Source organism: Argentina anserina, chromosome 3 (assembly GCF_933775445.1).
Source record: "Argentina anserina chromosome 3, drPotAnse1.1, whole genome shotgun sequence".
Taxonomy (NCBI): Eukaryota; Viridiplantae; Streptophyta; class Magnoliopsida; order Rosales; family Rosaceae; genus Argentina; species Argentina anserina.
This window is the reverse complement of record NC_065874.1, coordinates 1,796,382-1,816,371: the sequence shown is the minus strand read 5'-3', so window position 1 is coordinate 1,816,371 and position 19,990 is coordinate 1,796,382. Positions and strand designations below refer to the sequence as shown.

Here is a 19,990-nt window from a genome sequence, read left to right as displayed (position 1 = left end):
CAAAAATGTGCAGCTGAATTAGAACCAATAAAATTATGAGGAAAAACATTTCTTATAAGTGATCTAGATTATTGAAGATGAATTTTGCGTAAGGCAAGATATTTATACATGGGATTATATGCTGATTAGAACAACTATAAGTGCAGCTGAATCACTGAATCAGAAACAACAAAGTCATCAGTAATATCGATTTAAGAAACACTAAAATACTTACCGAAGTGACCAAACTTCAGTTGATACGTAGGCATCACAACCGCCGCTCCTCGCTCTCCTGACTGCTTCCAGCAGCCAAGGCTTCTTTCCTATTCCTCCCATTTCAAGAACAAGTTTATTGTTCTGCTTGAATAAAACATCCATAATTAAAGAGACAACTGAGAACAGAGAGAAGAGGAGAGGAAGATGGAGAACGGTCAAGAGAGGAGAGAGATGAAATTGGGGAAAATGTGAGAGTGGCTGCTTTAGGGTTCAAGAGTGAAAGAGCAACGATTGGTTTTTCGAAGTGAAATAGGGTTCGGCCTTTATATATTACTGGACATACCCGTATTCTCTTGGCTCCTTCATCGCTTGTGGACCTTGTGGTAAATATTTTCTAGGCTGAAGTAACTTTTCTGAATACCAAAAGTGAAAAGTACATAATTGCAGGAAAACTTTGACCCAGATACACAGAGATACCAAGTGCAACCCTATTCAATTGGGATCGGAGTGAAGAAAGCTTCCCCACCATGTGAAGCTGAACAGAGCTTTCAGTAATACGTATGAAACGTGCTTGATAGATGCATGATGAATGCTCTGCACCTCTTCTTAGTTATTTACTGCATCTACTTCTACCAAGCATCAACTGCTACTGGGTTTGAAATGTTGATAACCATTTACTGGACTTGCAATTCTCATTAGAGGTGCTATTCATTCAAATATAGGGTTGCATTATTATCTTACAATCTTAGAAAAAGTACTTTGGTGAGGAAAAGCTAATGTATATATGCTTTATGTAGGATCAATCATACATATACAAGTGAGTGTGATATCTACTGGAATTGGAATCGAAATCAGTGAATGTGTTAGTCCATATAGTTTTGCTTTGTTTCTTCACCGAGATGAGCATGAATACATGTCACCAAGATGACCGTATATGACTCTGTTTCTTCAATACCAAAACTCACGAAGGTAAAAACTTTGTTTCTTCTGTTTAACTTTACCGAATAATAGAAGTGGAAAAATTCAAACCCAATTCAAATGGAAATTTGGGATAGTGAACAGAACAACATGTGAAGGTGAAGCCAATATTCTTGACCGAACAGAGCTCTAAATTGCAGGCCATTACTGAGCACCAACTACAACTGGGTTTGAAATGTCGACCTTCCATGTCAGAATCTCTGAGATGCCTCAAGTTTTGACCGCATGGTACTTCTTTGTATTCAAAGAGATGGAGGAGGCAGAGGAGATTCTGTGTGACTTTCAATTCCACACAGGCTTTGCATGTGAGCTTGCTCTTGGACAGAAACAAAGGCTTGCGATTCTCATTAGTCATTAGAGTTTTAATTCTTTCAACTTAAGGGTTGCATGCATTATTATCTTACAAGCTCTCAACAATTACTTTGGTGGGGAAAAGTAATGTATCTACGCCTTCTGAATGAATGTAGGATCCTTCATACATATATAAGTGAGTCTGATATCTATTGGAACTGGGATCAGTGAATATACCAGTCCATATAGTTTTTCTTTATGGTGTTACTTGGTTGTTTCTACACCGAGATGAGCATGAAAAGATGTATATTGCCAATAAATTTGAGAGGTGTATTACAAGTCTATCTCAAAACAAAAAGAAAATTGAAAAATCAAAGCTACAATTTAAGACATGAGCTGCACACTACTTTTGGGAATGTATCACTGTGTATAACTTGTTCTTCGCTATTTTGTTGGTTCAGGCTATACAATCAAAATGAATGAACAATGGCGGCTATCATGTGTGGTAATTCTCAGTCATCAAGTATTGAATCCATGAGAAGTCATAATCTACTCTGGGGAAAACAGAGTGGCCAAACCTTGATCCACGGTTATTTGAAGTTTATTGTACGCCATCAGTGTCTTCTGGTCACATTTGTATGCTCCTTTGCCTCTAGCGAGGACCTCACCATCTGAGTCTACTATCCCTTCCTTCATTGGATCCTCAGCACGAGCACCAGGCTCCAAAACAAATGCTTTCGCCTATTGTATGTTTATACGATAAAGAAAAAAATTCAAATAGAAGTAACAAAGTTATTACTTTTGTGACTTTTGGTATTGAAGTAGTAAAGCTTCTTGACTTGAAAGCTAAATGATATGCTTAAGTAGTTTGATCTTTGCTAACCTTGAAGTATTGTACATATGGTGACTTGACATGGCCCCCAGTGCTCAACTCTGTCAATAGCGAGAGCAAGGATAATTTCGGACAAGCCTTCATAATTATAACATCTAGATAACCATCTGAGAACTGCATACAAAGAGCACACAAACCACACATATAAGTTCTAAAGCACTGAAATATAATATAAACATGCCCCGACTGTATAACAGAGAAAACTTCTGAAGCAGATATTATGCAAAATCACAGTCCCACCTTGGCATCAGGAGCTGCCTTTGTGTCTTCACCTCCCCAAGGTACATTGTGAAGCCACACTGAAACAAACGGTCCACTAATAGTTCTCCAGTTCATATTCTCCAGGTTTATATCAGGTCCCTCATAGACAAGTTTTTGAACCTTAACAGGCTTCTCTTGACTTGGATCACTGTTTGTCGATTCACCACCGTCCTTGTAACTAGTAGGCTCTCCAAAACCTTCGAACCCAGGCGCAGGCACAAAAGAAATAGAACCGTTATATTGCCTCAAATGCACAATTCGTTGAATGGCCTAAAATAAGAAAAAAAATTGGTATAATGTCTTGGCATCCCAATATATATGGACCACTTAGCAGTTTGCTAGGATACAAAAGCACAAAAATAAGAGAGTGAGCGAGGCATAAAAAAGAGATGTTTTGACTTACATAGAAATCTAGACGAGCACTACCCATCCACCTATACTTTTCAGACTCAATGTCAATATCTGCTACTAAGCCTGAAAGGAAATAAAATCACCACAAGTTACTATTCCAGTCCATCTTCGTTATTTTTTATTTTGTTTACAAATAGCAATTCTTACACTAATAAATTATTAAATCCAGTAATATGTGGTGAAAATTTTGACATACCCCACGCAAGCATCAACACACTGAAAAATTTTGTCTTCCCCTGCCATATGGTAGATACATCCAATGATCGCTTATGTCCTGTCAGCGAATTTAACATGAAGAAATTTATTTTCAAAAATTAATCGAGGGAGAGAAAGGATAAGTAATGTACTGACATATAGAAAAAGCAACCTCTAATAATGGAGAGAACAGCATTTGAGACTTTACAAGGTTCACCAACAGAATCTAGAAGAGATTTCGCCATTCCATTCCCAGTACCTAAATGTGGAAACATCAGTTATCCAAATTGCTCATCAAAAGGATAAAATAAAAAAGCTGACTAGCGACTAGTAACCACGTTTGCTTGAATGCACAAACTATCGTATTTTACTGCTTCACTCTCACCTTCCAGAACTTAAAGAAGGTTCCAACCTTATAAAACAGAGTACTGGGAAATATTACATTGCGAGATGTAGAGTGTCGAACCTGCAGGAACTACTCCAAGAGGCATCTTTATTGCAGTGTCCCAATCCTCTCTCTCAAGAAGTCCATTTACTACCTACTAAAAAGTGTGGTGCTTGTAAGAAGTCATTGATGAATTAATACAAGCAAAACCATTTTCAAGGCAAAATATACTACACAGTACACACATATATGAATAGTACTAATGACGATACAATTTGCAATACGACACAACTTGAATCACTTTGCTAAACATTGAAAACCAACCTCAACCAAGATTCCATCTCCGCTAACACAAACAATGCCATCATACTTTGAAAGATCCATAGTTTTCACAACTTCCTTAGCATGCAGCTGATACTGAGTTTCTGAAAATCCAACACACACATACAAATCTATAAGCATCACCAGCAATCCTCAAAAATCGAAAAGCGCAACAAACCCACATCATCTACAAATGCAACAAGATTTCAAAGCCAAAGCTCCTAACCTTGCAGTGTAAGCACAACACCAGCATCATCGAAAATCGGCTTCACTTCATCAACAAATATCTTTGAAGCACATTTGCTCCCTCCAAATGGATTCACAAAGACAAACAGCCTCTTCGGCCTTCCTGTTTATTTTTTTCATAAATAAAAAATTAGTCAACACATTTTATGCTTAAAAATAACAATCAAAATCCTAACTTGATCGAGCTTTAGCTAAGAACTAATGAGACTGAGTAGAACAGTTCGATATTTACCGAGCGAATCGATGTACTCGAGAAGCTTCTGGCACCAGAGCTTCTGCGAGTCGTGGGAGAGAGGCTCGAACACCAAGTCCTTCCTGACCAGAGCTCCTCCTCCGCCGCTCGAGACGCAGAATATTCCAGCTCCGGCGTCGACCAGAGCTCCGATTCTGATCTTCGGACCTTCCAGTTTGACGCCGAGGACCTCCTTCTCGACGATCAAGCTCCGGTGAGCTTTCTCCGTCCACCGGAGCACGCCGTCGGCGAAGAGAGTGAGCGGCGTGACGACGCCGTTGATGAGGACGCGGTCGGATAGTACGGGGCGGGAGGAGTCGGGTCGGTCCATATTTGTCGTGAAGATTCGTTGACGCTTGGTTTGGGTGGGAGTGAAGAAGAAGAAGAAGAAGAAGAAGTGAACCGGGTTCGTAATAAATGTGAATTGTTTTCAAAAAATCCTAGTTGGCGCACGTTTCCAAATTCCTATTATGCCAACTAAGAGTTTTTGGTTGCATTTGACCAAAAGTCGCGAAAACAAAGTTTGTTGCATATTTTTCATTTTTTTCCTGATATGTCAGGCGTCACCTCAATTTTATGTTGGTGTGGCGCAAAGAAACTTATATATATCCCTATAGTTTGAATGATGTGTGATCTCATTCTCATTAAAAAAAATGAAAAAAGGATGATGTGTGATCCGAACATATCCCCATTTTCAAGTGGATTGACTAAAAACGGAGCTACGGAAAAGTATTGTGTGTTCCTCCCATAGCCGCCGATAACACAGTCAGGACAACGATGAGAATGATAGAAGACTTCTAATCAAACATAGACTGAACGACGTAACTTGTGAAAATTCAAAAGATCGCATGAAATAAGTGCTATTGCTTTTGTTAAACAAAGTAAGTGAATTGATGATATCACATAAGTAAATGTGTCGAAGTTTAAAATTTGTTATATCAGCATTTTTCATTGCAGTTTGAGTGGTAAATGCTCAAAATTTTGATACACAACTATATTGGAATCATTTGAGATTGTTGAATTCTAAAATTGAGTCAATTGACGTTTATTAAATTATTAATACGTCAGAATTAATAATTTGATTTTCGGACTTTAGATTGTAAACTTGTTTGGGCTCTCTTTCATTTTGGGCTGAAGATATCTTGGGCCAAGACCATGAAGTAATGCCTAGACCAACTACACAAGCACGTCTCAAACAAAAAGCGCGCAACAACACCTCACACGAGCTTGGGAAGCCGCAATGGCAGCAGAAAAGGCTGAAGCCTTGGCGATTCCGGCCACCGCTCCCTGCGGCCGGTACATTAACAAGAGGGCTTTGAAAAACAAGGCCATCGCCTTCACTTTCAACGAGAAAGATCTCTGGTACTATCTTCAAAAACCCTCAAAGTTGCTTCCTTTATTATTTTTATTGATGAGTTTGGTTTTGGAGATATAAGGGACTACTAGTATTTTGATTAGGGTTTTGGGTTTTTGAAGCGACTTTGTGTCTGGGTTTCACAAGAGGAAGAAGAAGAGAAGAAAGGAAGCTGAGAAGCAGCAAGGGGAGGCTTTAAGGCGTAAGCTTCTTGAGCTCCGGAAAAAGGTTACATTTTTAATTGCAATTTTGTTTTTTGATTATTGGAATGGTCTTGTTTATGTGTTGGGTTTTATTATTGATGCTTGTGTTAAGTGGGTTAGTGCTTCAAGCTTAAAAGATTGGTGCTTTTTTATGAACTCTGTTGAGTAGTGTTCATCTTGTTGGTTGTCACTGTTAGTTGCTGTTAGTATTAGAGTGAAGACGATTGAACTTCAGTAGGGACTTCATATAAGCCCATTTGGTGTTAGAAATTGCAGCTTAGGATTGTTGTATGTTTGCGAAAAGCTGAAAGCTTTAAACACTGTGATAATCAATCTGCATCAGCCAATGTTTATTTGCCCGGCGTTTTCAACCTAGCAATCTTTCTTTGTATTCAATCATAGCCTGTCGGGGTTTTCTATGATAGTTCAACCTAGCAATCTTTCTTTGTACTCAATCATAGCCTATCGGCGTTTTCTATGATTGTTCAGCCTAGCAATCATGGCCTATCTTTATTTGGCTACTTTTCTTTGCAGAGGAAACTAGAAAAGGAATTGGCTCTCTTTGGTGGAGCTCCACCAGCTGCTGCCGAGGGAGAAGAGGATGAGAATGTTGAGGGAGATGCGAGCCAGGAGGAAGATGAAGACAGTGAGCCAGATGCACCAATTTCTGGTATTCTTAAGAACTCTGTAATGCGCACACACTACTTGATTGTGTCAGTAATTGAAGCTCATGGCTGATTATCTTGGTCACTCTAGTGCTGCTAAACCCTGTTGCGTATCACTGTAGTCTTGGTTATTTAGTTGGTTTCTGGGCTAGTAAATCTCAAAAATAATGTCTTTTGGGGACTGAATTAGTATATAAATTGAAATGCATTATAATCACATTCTTCTTACTGTACATAATAATTGATCAATCTAGTGGATATCTATCAGTTGTGAAATGCATTTATATAAAAACATTAGTAAAGTAATGGATATCCTTCCATTGTTGGGGAAGATGCAAAAATTTCAGTAGTACTGATGGCAAAAAGACAGTGTAGCCAAAACATACATAAAAATAAGAGTAATAACAACAGCCTTTTAAAATGAACTGAAGTGTATGTGTCTGCCTCTCTGATTTTATAACGTTAGATGCGGCTTTTGGGTTTCATACTAATTCATTTTACAGAAGTTGACCTATTCCATGTGTTCAAAGGTACAACAACTTATGACAATGATGAAATAAAAGTCACAGTGACAACAAGCGAGATCTCTCAGGAAGAGGAAGTCCATCCAGTTAAGAAGCCAGAGGCTGTAGTGCCCGAAACAGTTGGAGCTTATAAAAAGCACAATGTTCCAGTGAGCAAAAAGAAGCCTTTGAAGAAAGTTGGAAAACGCAAATCAGGGCCAAAGATGCAAAAGAAAAGAGATAAAAGGAAGGGAAAGGAAAAGGGCTCAAAGAGGCGCTAGCTACTCTACTACCCTTATCCAGCTCTTTGAAGTTTTAACATATGCCAAGCGTCCTAGCTTGCGTTGGAGATATATGTAGTACATGATTTCAGCTGACCAGGGTTTTCAATTGGATTTCATTTTGGGTTTCACTTTGAACTATTTGTGAGCATATGAAGCTGGTGTTTGTATACCATAATTTTCTGTGTTGAATGAAATCAAATATTTTTTTTCTATCTGAGAACGAAATCGAATTAGTGTTGCACTGTGAAGTACGGACACGCGAACTGATTTTGGACACGGCCTGGACACGCGGACACACCAATTCATAATAAAAATGAAAGTGCTTATGGTGAGAATCGAACTTTGGTCATCCAAAAGACTTAACAAGTCCTCAACCATTCTAACAGATTCAGTTTTTGTTATATTTATGCACACTTTAATATAAATATATATATATATAAGTAAAGAAACTCGTGATAAAAATAAGAATGTTTGTGGTGAGATTTGAACTTTCATTATCCAATGTATTTATCAAGTTCTTAGTTATTCTAACATGTTATGTTTTCGTAATTCTAATGCACATTTTGACATATATATACATATAAAATTCTAAATACTTTCAAATTTATAAAATAATTTTTAAATAAAATAAATATATATATATATATATATATATTAAAAATAATATTTAATTAACGTGTCCACCACGTGTCTGTGTCAAAAAAATTCTATATGCCGTGTTTACGTATCGAATCGTGTCCGTGCTAGTTAGGTGTTTATTCTGCACATTTTCATATCCAAGAACTTTTGGCATCTTGCCTTTTGTTGCTTGTGTAGTGGCACCTTTGTTAAAGACATGACTGCTATTTCATCCTCTTTTTTCTAAAGAAAATTCGTTTTGTCACCCCGTATTAAGGTCCAAATTTGTATCAGTAATGGAGGTGTTGCAGCATACGAACAATTTCACTTTCGTCGACTGCTGTTCTTTTCACAGCAAGTCTACATTGGTACGGAATATGAACTAAACCCAGAACTAATCACCACTTCTAACCCGCCAAACGAATATTATCCGCCACGTAAAACCGAGTCTACAAAATATATTCAAATACCTCGAATTTCCACCGAGAAAATGCCCCGAAAGCTCCCTGAAATGGCTTCGAAAGACTAGAAACAAAATCATCCTTGGAAAAAATGGAAAATATCCCATCAATTTAGAGAAGCGAAATCCTACTTCGTCACCTTCAACCATCTTTGACTAATGACTCATGAGAAGTCAATCCTCCTGGGATTATATACACCGCACCGCACCCAATCACAACCCAAATATCCCAAAAAATTACCCACGTGGCTCAATCTTAAAAAAATTGAAAAGATTCCTCCACTGACGGCCCAGATCAGCCTCCTCCGACAAATCAGAGCCACCGACCCTGCCACAGATTCGCCACCATTAGTAAAAAAAATGGCGCGTGAGACTCAAACCCCATCATCATCATCATCATCACCACCATTAAATTTCCTTCAGACTCTTCCTCCGCAGGTTCGCAGTCATTTCCTCGAAGCTTCCCTCATTTTTTTCCCTCACTTTTCCCGCTTCCTTTCTCCTTTTTAACTTTCTCGTCTCCGCTTTTTCTCTCATATTCGATTCACAAACAGACGATCCCAAAACGACTGCGTTTCGGATCAGGTTAGCCGAAGCGAAAAGAGAAGGAAGGTATCCGGAGTGTGTGTGCTGCTGTGTTGAGTTTGGCTTTTGGTGAGTGTTTACCTTCCGGAAATGAACTTACAAGTTGGAGTGGAGTGAGATTGTGAGAGACACTTTTTTTGTTTTTTTGTTTTTTTTTTTTTTGAACTTTAGGATTTTGGTTGGTAGGTGAGAGATGCAGACGAGGTACATGGAGAGATCGAATAGTATGGCGAGGGAGAAGCGGGGTTTGGATTCGGCTGCGGCGGAACAAGGACAGCCTGACAGGAAGCGCCCAGCTCTAGCGAGGTTTTTAGTGTTTCTGTCTTGTGTTTTTTTCGTGTCGAAATTGGATTGGAGTTTGTTGTGTGATTTGCTAGAAATGTGGGAGCTCTTGTACTTTTGATTGAGAGTTATTGGTTGTGTTGTGATTACTATGATTGGTCGGTCTTGTTGTTGTTAACTGCTCTGATATGGCAAGTGTGGCGGTGTTTAATGTGTGTTCCTAATTTGAGTGTCGTGGTTTGTTCTCTCAAGCGGTATGAGATGCGCAAGTGAAATTTTCAACTTATATTGTCGCGTTTAGACAGAATTGGACTGAAAAAAAGATAATTGAATTTTTGAATTGTGATGTGTTTGATGCAGTGTAATTGTGGAAGCTCTCAAGGTGGACAGTCTGCAGAAGCTGTGCTCCTCATTGGAGCCTATTCTAAGAAGGGTTGTAAGTTACATAACCTTTTTTCGACTTGTTTTTGGCTTTTCGTGAAGGATTAGTAGAATTATGGCTTTGATTGCTTCATATACCTTTCATTGCTTCCCAATCTGGATTAACAACTTGCTTTAACTGATGTTTCGTTTTTATTTGATGTGAATAGGTCAGTGAAGAGGTAGAGCGTGCTTTAGCAAAATTAGGCCCGGCTAAACTTACTGGACGGTAAGCTGACATTTTCCATGCAATTTGTTAATTCACTGCTCGATCTCTGTTGCTTCTATTACTTATTAAGTCAGTTATTTTTCTTTCATGTCAATAGTTTGTTCTTCTAATAGTTTAAAATAGCAGGTCGTCTCCTCCAAAACAAATTGAAGGACTTGATGGAAGAAACTTGCAGCTGCACTTCAGGTCCAGTTTGTCGCTCCCTCTCTTTACTGGTGGAAAAGTAGAAGGAGAGTGGGGTGCTGCGATCCCCATTGTGTTGATTGATGCAAGTACACACCGTATTGTTACAACAGGTCCAGAGTCAGTGGCGAAACTAGATGTTATTGTACTTGAAGGTGATTTTAATGAGGATGATGACAACTGGACCGAAGAAGAATTTGAGAGCCATGTGGTGAAAGAGCGTGAAGGAAAGAGGCCCCTCCTCACTGGGGATCTTCAAGTGAGTCTGAAAGAAGGTGTGGGAACACTAGGGGAGCTGACATTTACCGATAATTCTAGCTGGATTCGAAGCAGGAAATTCAGGCTAGGACTGAAGGTTGCTCCGGGCTATTGTGATGGGATTCGTATACGCGAAGCAAAAACAGATGCTTTCACTGTTAAGGACCACCGTGGGGAATGTGAGTTACTAAGTAGTTCTGGACTTGTTTCCTCTTTTGTGTGCAAACTATTGATAAATAATCAAAATAATCTCTGTATTGTTTCCTTTACAGTATACAAGAAACACTACCCACCTGCGCTAACTGATGAGGTATGGAGATTGGAGAAAATTGGCAAAGATGGGTCATTTCACAAGAGACTGAGTAAGGCTGGAGTTTTTTCTGTTGAAGACTTCCTACGACTTGTGAATAGAGACTCACATAGGCTGCGGAATGTAAGAATTTAAAACTTCTCTATCAAACTGAGATACAACGAATACAGTTTCTAACTTTTTTTCATCCAACTTGTCACAGATTCTTGGGAGTGGCATGTCAAATAAGATGTGGGACATCCTTATCCAACATGCTAAGACCTGTCTTCTTGGTGGTAAACTCTATGTTTACTATCCTGATGATGCCAGGAGTGTTGGTGTTGTTTTCAACAATATTTATGAGTTGAGTGGGTTAATTACCAATGAACAGTTTATCTCTGCTGAGTCTCTCTCAGACTGCCAGAAGGTAGGTCACCTCTGATTTCCTTGGTTCATGGGGTCCTCTATGGTTCCTGTGTTTTGTTAACTTATGGTAGTAACTGCAAGTCTACAACACCATTGACCTATAAACTTAATGGATGTTGCTTCCGTTTTACCCATACATTCTACTCTACCACGTATGGGAAATCTACTTCATATGTAGTCTGAACTTCTGGTTGATGTCTCTGAATTTATTTTCTGGTTCCTACTTTAGGATTGTGTTGGGATCATAGTCGTAGTCTTTGACAAGTTCAAGTAAACTGATGTTAAGTTGTGTCATGACTCTGCTAAGTCTGCCTGGGTCTTTCAAGGATAAGAGCAATAGATATTGTATAACATCATCTTTTTGTAAACTATCAGAGATGATATCTGAGAGAACAATGGATGGATTCTTTTTTCAGGTCTATGTCGACGGTTTGGTGAAGAAGGCGTATGAAAACTGGATTCATGTTTTGGAGTATGATGGGATTGATGGGAAGTCTCTTCTAAATTTTAAGCAGCAGAAGGGTCTAGTTACCTCTCAAAATGAGGTTCCCATGGCTTCCCAAGAATATACAGATTCATTTAACCAGCAGTTCACACTTTCTAGCCTGCCAGTTCCTTCAGAGCAGCATATTATGGATCCTGGATTTACAGCGAGAGGTATATTTTCTTTTGCCAAAATATTATAACCAATTACTTTATCGTAAGTTATATCTAAAGAATCGTCTATCCTCCCTCAACACTGGGATCACAAAGCCTGAGGATTGGTACCATAACAATTAAAAATAGTGCTGGTATGCACACCAGTTTTTATGTGTATATTGATAATTTATCTATACCATAAGAATTTATTCTTACACATGTTATGGGTATCAATTTTTAAACCCCAAAAATGCAGTGGAGAATATTAAGGTATCGGGTGTCACCCCTGAACTATGTGGCTGCTGACTTGTGAATTTGGGTATCTTTCTCTATAGGTTATAATGATGGCATGGCAACCCGATTTTCAATACCACAGAATGTAAATCTCAATCCTCCCAGTCAGTTTGATGGCTCTTCATTCCCTCCATCGAGTCAGTTGCCCAGCACTTCACACCCACATGAAATCCAAAGAAGTGATAATATGCTTGCCCTTGGTCCACCACAGCCATCCGCATCAGGATTCCAGAATGTGGATACATCCAATCTTGCTTCTTATCATGGAACTGACTTTTTCCCAGAGGAAGAAATTCGTATGAGGAGCCATGAGATACTTGAAAATGAAGATATGCAGCATCTACTTCGCATGTATAACATGGGTGGTCATGGTCAACTTCATGGTCAGAGTGTACATCCTTCCATAAATGCTACTGAAGACTATTCTTATTCCTCAGCATATGTGCCCAGTCCATCGATAAACTACAATTTTGACGTTGATCGCAGTCGCTCATCTGGTAAAGCTGTTGTTGGTTGGCTCAAGCTAAAGGCAGCCCTTAGATGGGGCATCTTCATCAGAAAGAAAGCTGCGGAGAGGCGGGCACAGCTGATTGAGTTGGATGAATCATAATTTATGATGAAGAAAGGAGATTTGCTGATACATTCGGTGTCTTTCCCAACCTGAATTTATATCACTTTGCGGTTTCTAACTTCAGCAAGCATCGGTTGCCGGTTGGTTCTGTGGATTAATCTTGGAGTACAGTTGTTCCTGTACAGTTATGAACAGTAAGCTTATCCGTTAACACCAGCTGCTTTCAGCGGCTGTACTTTATTTCGGAGCATGCTTGTGATGTAGGCGTCTTCACTGCAAATTCAGACATCGACAGACTTGGTCTCTTTCAACTGAGGCAATGTCTCATTGGAAGCTTTCTTGTAGCTAAAGTTGGCAAGATGCTTCTTACATGCCATTGTAGGCGGAAGTGTACAAGTAATTACCCATGATGTTAGTACATTATTCTTTTACAGTTTTATTCCTCTATGGTATTTTTTTTTTCGTTTTCTGATTGTAATTGTTTTTGTTCTAGAAATGTATTATGAACTTGACATGATTAATGTCCCCGAAGCATTATTTTTCACTTATATCGTGTTGCAGAATATTTCTTTTTGTAGACAATCAAGTTCACTTCTGCCATCCCGGATTCAGGTAATTTGGCCAATATTTACTTATTTAGGTTGGTCGTAACTTAAAAGGCAGAATCCAATCTCACCAAAAAGAAGCATGAATTCCTGCCTCATTTTGTGAAGTTGTGCTCTCTTGCACCTCTATATGTACATAAATTATGCCCGTGGATGATTGAAAACCGATGGAAACCCATGAACTAGGTTTAGTAAAGAGTAAAGTAACGTGAGATGAGTCTAATACATGGAAAGGATGAGCATCACTGTCACTCTGTATCAGAAACTTCATCTTCGTCTTCATCCAGAATGTAGACCAAGGCACGCTTTCTTGCAGCAAAAACGCAGGCCACGCCTCTTGAAGCTGTCATCAAGAAATTCAATATATAAATGTAAAGAAGTTTGCATATTGGAGTTTTTATGGTCAATATAAATCATACTGCTGCACCACAAAAGGTTGGAGACAAAACTAGCTGGTCAGAACAAACCACGATTGCCGTACTCTATCTTCCCCACTTCAAGGAAGGTTAAGGTTGTATTTTTGATGTACTGAAACTCGAGTATCTAATTTTTTTTGTTCAAACATTTTGCATTGGATGCTAAAACACAACACAAGAAAGGATTTTGATCATTTTAATCGTGACAGTAATGCAGCGAGAAATTTAAAGGCATTTGAAATAATACCTTCTTTCTTGAGCATTCCTAAATACTAAATATAAAGATTTTTGGAGTCTCATGAAACAATTTATGTATTAAATTTCTGGCTTCAAACCCACATGATTGAACTGGTTGATTATATTGGATTCAGAAACTTATTCAAATGTGAGAAACAATTAGAATGACTTACAGCTAACTGCCAGGGGAGCAATAACAGAATGAGGTATACTGCGAACCTTTTCATTCTCCATTTCCAAGTACACAACAGCATCCTAAATGCAGAATAGAGAATAGCATTACCATAGAGCAACTCAACAGAGATTGCAACAGACTAATCCAAGAATTAATGTCATGGGATCTTTCATTTTGAATTCCTGCCTCATTTTGTGAAAAAAGCAGAGGGAAGAAAAATAATAAAACCGCTTTATATGACACTAAAATACAGTAAAAATGCTGTACAAACAGCATACAAGCACCAAAGCAAAAGAAAAAGCGAAAGTATTTCAACAAGGATTGAGTTTGAGTTTGTCAAAGCATAAACCATATGCCTCAACTTTAACAGCATGCTTTGCAGAAGAGTGGTTAATCAGTTGCACAAAAGAGAAAAGGAGAATAGGTTTAGTGTAATTATGTAAGAATAGAAGAGCTAAGGATGGCAGCTTGACTGAGTTGTGGGATCTCTTTTTCAAGTAATCTAACCCAAATGAATGTACGACCAAGAAAGAAAAATAATCACCTTCAGTTGATGTAAGGTCCAACTGTTTAGACTAGTGGATCTTGTGATAGATTCAAATGGAAGGTCATTTGCTTGCACAATCATCATACAGGCATTACCAGAGCTTTCAGAAGTGGTAGTTGTTTCATTCAATAACAAAACAATCTGGTTTTCCTGTAAGAACAAAGTAGCTTAGAATAAAATTTCCAAAAGAAAGAACACAAAAGGATGAATGACTGCTCTAGATAAGTAGAGTTTCTCTACCTTATATAAAGAAAGATCAACACAGTAATAACCAACAGGGATGCACAAGAGTACAGCTTCTACTGAACTATAACCCTCATTTATATTGCTCGAGTTGTGCATAATTCCTCTTATTATGCCTATACAATTTGAAATACCAGAGAAAGAATCATCTGGTATATGGAAGGATACGTAATCAAGAAACACATGTTGACGAGCCTGAAGAGTGACAGAATGGGAGGCATCCTATACAGGAAAGGAAAAGAAACAATTTTACTAATAAGGAATTCAAATATTGGTTTTTATTGAATAATACTAGATGACCATGCAATTTAAGATCCTAATTACAGAGATAGTTAGCACCTCATAATATGATACTGACATAGGAATACTGGTAGACAAAGATGCTGACAGAGGTGGAAGCGGGCAAAGCGGCAATGAATCTTCACAGACTACCTTTCTTGAAATCGTAGTAAAGGGCATCTGAAAAGCCTCCTTAAAGCTAAAACACCAGAGGAGGGGGTTATAAGTTGAAAGACATAGTAGTACTTTCATGTATGATGTGTGTATGTTGTGCTTTGATAGTAATTTAAGTAATGCGCTGTTCAGCTGTACAAATTAAAATCTACAATTGTGATTCAAACACATAAAAGCATAAACTCTTTGGTCAGAGAACTCATAGTAGATTGGATTTCAATAATGACACTAACCAAATTAGTCCATTCATTTCAAAGAAGTTTCTTGCATTTGCCAACCTCAGAAAATTGTAGTTTCATTATATTAACAACATAACTAACACAATTCAACACTCACAGAGACAGCAATAACAATCACCGCAGCTTTAGTGATCAATACTTTAAAGAGTATAAACATCTGCATACCTAGACTCCATCTGCTGAAATTCCTTGGCTAACGTCCTCTGCAGGTGCTCACAATCTGAAAATCCTCCGAGCTGAACTAATTCTTTAACTCTCCGCACTGTTTCCCTGAAATAAAATAAAGCAAATTTTAGTCTTGACAAATAAAATGAGAATCTGTACGCTAAAAACTTGTATAATTACATGCATGTATCTACACTAACTGTTCATAGTCCTCAAAGGATAGATTGTACTAAAGATAAGCAAAATCATTACATGCTAAATAGATTGTATGATTGATGATTCTAAAAGACAAAACGGTTGTACTCCAAAACAGACTGCCTCTGAGTATTATATAAAATCACTTACAATCCAACTTCAATACTCTCATCAGCTTCTGACGCTTCCAGCAACTGCTTAACAGGATCTTGGTCATATAGAAACTTCAAGAATATAACAACAAGTTCACTGCCAACTGACAATTGTGAGTAAGAGTACATATGCTCTGTAACCAGATTAAATACAGCAATACTGGGCACAGACCTATTGTACAGCAGAAGATGATGATCGCTGGGTTCTGAATTGAGTAACTTTATACACTTCAAGAGCCAATTGAAGAAGTTCGAAAACTGAACAAGACAACACCAGAAGTTAAAGGGAATTGGGAAATTTGCAGAACCATGAATTACATTATTCATTTAACTTCGTACAGTGTCCGATTGTCAAATTGCCTGAATTATGATGCTTCACCCATATTTTCTCAGACCTATTCTATAAGTGTAGGTGAAAACACCAGTCTATTTAAGTAAATAGTGCATCCAAATTATGTTATAACTACTAAACAATTCTAACCACAGCCTAGATAGTAAAATATAGTTTGGGGGAGTGAAAGGAAGAATAGATGGGAAAATTGTTCAATAGTAAGATACAAGAGCAATAATTCAAGATCAAGGTGAACCTGCTGCACCACAGAAGAAAGCACCCTGATAAACCGTTCAACTTGTATAAGTATCATTCCAGCCTTTTCTGTTGCATTATTGATAAGTGTCTCATCCAAACCAATACCCTTATAGCGTGCCCTCCATCGTGAAAGGCCTCTAAGTTCTCCCATCCTGAATGCAATAATTTCTGCAGCAGGCTGGAAAGGGTAGGTAATTAGCTTTAGTAACTCAACCCTCTAATATGGAAGAGTATTGAGTAGTAAGATCACTTGTATGTACCACTAAACAAAGTTCAAGGTATATGACTTTAAGGAGTAATGACTCGTTAAGTTTATGATGAGAATATGAACTTTAATATGTAATCTATGTTTCATCTGCCAATTCCACATTGATATATGAGATCATTTTGCTAAGATATAGATCGTGAAGATGTCACTGTTTTATATTCTAGTAATTTATATAGGCTGGCCCCAACAGATAGTATAGCAAAGATCAATTACTTTTAAAATGAAATTTGCATCTACAGCAGGAACTAATGATAACGCACCTGGAGATGATTAAGGATTATAAGTTGCAGTTCTTTCCCAGCACCACAAACAGCCTTTGACACACGCTTCACCCCCTAGATAGAAATACGCTAATGAAATCAATTATATGCTCCCATACACTTTCTTAAGCGGAATGCATAATATAAAATTTAAAAGAGGGTGCTACATGGGACTAAGCATACCACTTCACTGAGAGAATTTACAAGAAACTGATGAACTGCTGGACTAGTCCTTGCACCGCCTAACAGACTCAAAAACTCCTCTTGAGGAGAAGATACAAGTCCTATAAAGAAATAGTAGGGACTGTATGAAATGGACATACTAAATCACCAGGAACTATATCAAGAGAGTGGGGACTAGGTGACATTAAGAAGTTACCATGGTCTACGATCAGACTAGACAGAGAATCAAACTTGTCATGAAAAGTGCGCATAGCATCAGACCACTCCTTGTGCATAACTGAAATTGATGACCGAATAACCTCTGTTAATTCCTCAATGTTAGAAGCTTGTTGTGCCACTTGATGGAGCTCACTTTTCCTACAATGATAAATAAAATGGTAAGCTAGACATTGATCCAAATCAATATGTGAATGCATGACAGCTTCAAACAGCCTCTACAACATATTTTTGCACAAGAACTACAATTAAAATTTAACCTCAGATCCTAAAACTTTAAAATAAGCAGCAACTGGTAAATTGAAGCAGTGAACCAATAATATTAATTAATATAATATAGTCATATGACAGCACAATCCAGAATATGTTTTAAACATGCTGTGATATTATAGTCTCTATATAAAAGTTACCTCTTCCAGAAAATAGATGTATCAAGCACTATGCAATGTAAGCCATGCAAACCAGGTTCAGCCATCCGTCGATTTTCTGTTTCTTCCCTATTTTCAACCAGTTCTCCTGAACACATGACTATCAAATGACAAAGATCTTTCGACAAAGCTACCTAATGATGAAAACAAATAATAGCATCAGCTTGGCGTGATAAGATAGTTCATTATTAATCTGTGAGTGGTTTTGAAAAAGAAGCACTTAAAGAAAGAAGAAAGAAAGAGCAAAGATGAAAATTCCAACAGCAGGATATTTTAAGACAGTAACTTTGCATCACTTTTCCATGTTCATAAACTTGGACCTTATTCTTTTCACCTTAGACTAACCATATCTATTCCTATGTACTTCGTCTGTTAAGAAACTAACAAAATATCAGCGTGAACATGCTACGATATTTTTAATTATGAATGTTTTGTTATAAACGACTAAAAGTTTTAAAATTATGAACATAGAGAATGTACCTTGAAAACAGATCCATTCAGAAGTCTACACTCGGCTTCAGCATCATTCAATGGACTAGGAGCACCAAAATTGTGTATGTTCTGGACAGGAAAAAATATAACACAGGCAGCTATAGTGACACATCATACGTAAACTGGAATAAGTAGCTTCACAAAAACCCATCACTTTCTCAGAATGGTAAAGAAGTTACTACTTACAATTTTCCCTATAGGAAAGATCCCAAATATACTAAAGCAAATGAATCCATCTTTATCTCCACTGCATAGAATATTAAAACGTTGCTGTGAAGAATTTGACAGCTCTCGAAATGAATCTTCACTATCCTCCATGAAACCGGTCTCTCCAGATACCAGCCCAGACATTCGTGGAACTCTTGGAGGTGGTGGAAAGAAACGAGAAGTACGGTCTTCATATACCGAGTGGCTACCATACTCATCCTGCCATCAAATAAATCAAAATGAAATAATAATAATAAAAATTAGTTAACCAACCATGATTTCACCAATCAGAATCAATTCGACAGATAGCCTACAAATAGATAGCCGGCAACATACTCTAGTCATATGTCCATCCTCCTCCCAATTAAGAGAAACAACCGCAACACTATGTGATTTCAAGCTCCTCAACAACTTCCCATTCTGCCTCACATCAAAACGCACCAAAAAGCCAAAAGGATTAGAAAAACATAACCGAGGTTACACTACATCAGACGCATCTCCTCCCACACACTAAAAAATCGGCGAATTCGTGTAAATTTATGACACAAGTTTAACTAAAATGCCAATAGTAAAATGTGTTTCTCACTTCAACATCATGCAATGAGACAGTTCCATCTTCGAGCCCGACGGCTATCGCTTTACCATCAGGTCTCCAACACAGAGATGTGATGCTCTTCCCTAACACACACAAATGTGAACAATAATAAAAAAAAGATTCATATCCTCAGAAATTCACAATCAAATTTATTCAAAAACTTCAGAACACAAAAATCTCAGAGATACCTGGCGAGATAGTCCAGAGCCTCTGCCAATTGAAGCGGTGCAGTAAAATCTTGGAGTCCTCAGTAACCATGGCGAGTAAATCCTTCTCGGGATTCCACTCCGCGATTTTGATCTGGCAATCGGAAAAGGTAAAATTACTAATCCGGTTCATGTGAAATTAGGGATTTGAAAGCTGCGAGTGTGAAGAAGCGAACCTGAGAAGCGACTGGCTTGTCGAACTGGAGCTGGAACGGAGTGGCGCGTTGCTCTTCGTCGGTTTCCATGGCCAAATCTGGTGGAGGAGACACTAAAGGAGCCGAATGCAAAACGGTGTCGTTTAGGAAGAAGAAGACGAAGAAGAAGAAGAAGAGCGATGGGTGGTTAGGGCAGTGAGGTTTAACACTGAAAATGGAGGAGGGAAAAGCTGAAAATGAGAGCGGGGGGTTTCGTTTTTGGCTTTTAAAGTTTTTTTCTAATTTTAATTTTGT

The 19,990-nt window shown here is 38.1% G+C and overlaps 4 protein-coding genes across 5 annotated transcripts; 2 read left to right on the top strand and 2 right to left on the bottom strand.

The window, feature by feature from the left end:
• Positions 1-1,760: 1,760 nt before the first annotated feature.
• On the bottom strand, positions 1,761-4,780 carry LOC126787638 (sphingosine kinase 1). Of its 2 annotated transcripts, XM_050513519.1 has the most exons (10): positions 4,408-4,780; positions 4,156-4,278; positions 3,933-4,033; positions 3,690-3,762; positions 3,396-3,482; positions 3,225-3,302; positions 3,021-3,091; positions 2,597-2,887; positions 2,348-2,470; positions 1,761-2,205 (listed from the first exon to the last, which is right to left on the bottom strand). In XM_050513519.1, the coding sequence occupies exons 1-10, from the start codon at positions 4,736-4,738 to the stop codon at positions 2,014-2,016; spliced, it is 1,470 nt and encodes a 489-aa protein (XP_050369476.1). In that variant the 5' UTR covers positions 4,739-4,780; the 3' UTR covers positions 1,761-2,013. The 2 variants fall into 2 exon arrangements, with proteins under 2 accessions (XP_050369476.1, XP_050369477.1); XM_050513520.1 differs by lacking the exon at positions 4,408-4,780 and having other exon boundaries at positions 1,762-2,205; positions 3,690-3,765; positions 4,156-4,196.
• An 842-nt stretch (positions 4,781-5,622) lies between these two features.
• On the top strand, positions 5,623-7,633 carry LOC126788248 (ribosomal RNA-processing protein 17). The gene is made up of 4 exons (XM_050514217.1): positions 5,623-5,769; positions 5,884-5,989; positions 6,499-6,634; positions 7,160-7,633. The coding sequence occupies exons 1-4, from the start codon at positions 5,648-5,650 to the stop codon at positions 7,411-7,413; spliced, it is 618 nt and encodes a 205-aa protein (XP_050370174.1). The 5' UTR covers positions 5,623-5,647; the 3' UTR covers positions 7,414-7,633.
• A 1,369-nt stretch (positions 7,634-9,002) lies between these two features.
• On the top strand, positions 9,003-13,218 carry LOC126786159 (calmodulin-binding protein 60 D-like). The gene is made up of 9 exons (XM_050511899.1): positions 9,003-9,148; positions 9,266-9,385; positions 9,722-9,797; positions 9,952-10,010; positions 10,137-10,630; positions 10,724-10,884; positions 10,964-11,167; positions 11,583-11,823; positions 12,141-13,218. The coding sequence occupies exons 2-9, from the start codon at positions 9,273-9,275 to the stop codon at positions 12,707-12,709; spliced, it is 1,917 nt and encodes a 638-aa protein (XP_050367856.1). The 5' UTR covers positions 9,003-9,148; positions 9,266-9,272; the 3' UTR covers positions 12,710-13,218.
• On the bottom strand, positions 13,056-19,848 carry LOC126786158 (anaphase-promoting complex subunit 4). Its single transcript, XM_050511898.1, has 19 exons — positions 19,718-19,848; positions 19,524-19,635; positions 19,327-19,418; positions 19,077-19,160; positions 18,720-18,959; positions 18,522-18,602; positions 18,024-18,175; positions 17,594-17,754; positions 17,398-17,498; positions 17,215-17,289; positions 16,685-16,864; positions 16,270-16,355; positions 16,096-16,194; positions 15,751-15,855; positions 15,233-15,371; positions 14,891-15,115; positions 14,648-14,800; positions 14,102-14,183; positions 13,056-13,618 (listed from the first exon to the last, which is right to left on the bottom strand). Exons 1-19 carry the CDS (start codon positions 19,784-19,786, stop codon positions 13,524-13,526), a joined length of 2,331 nt encoding a protein of 776 aa, XP_050367855.1. The 5' UTR covers positions 19,787-19,848; the 3' UTR covers positions 13,056-13,523.
• Positions 19,849-19,990: the final 142 nt, after the last annotated feature.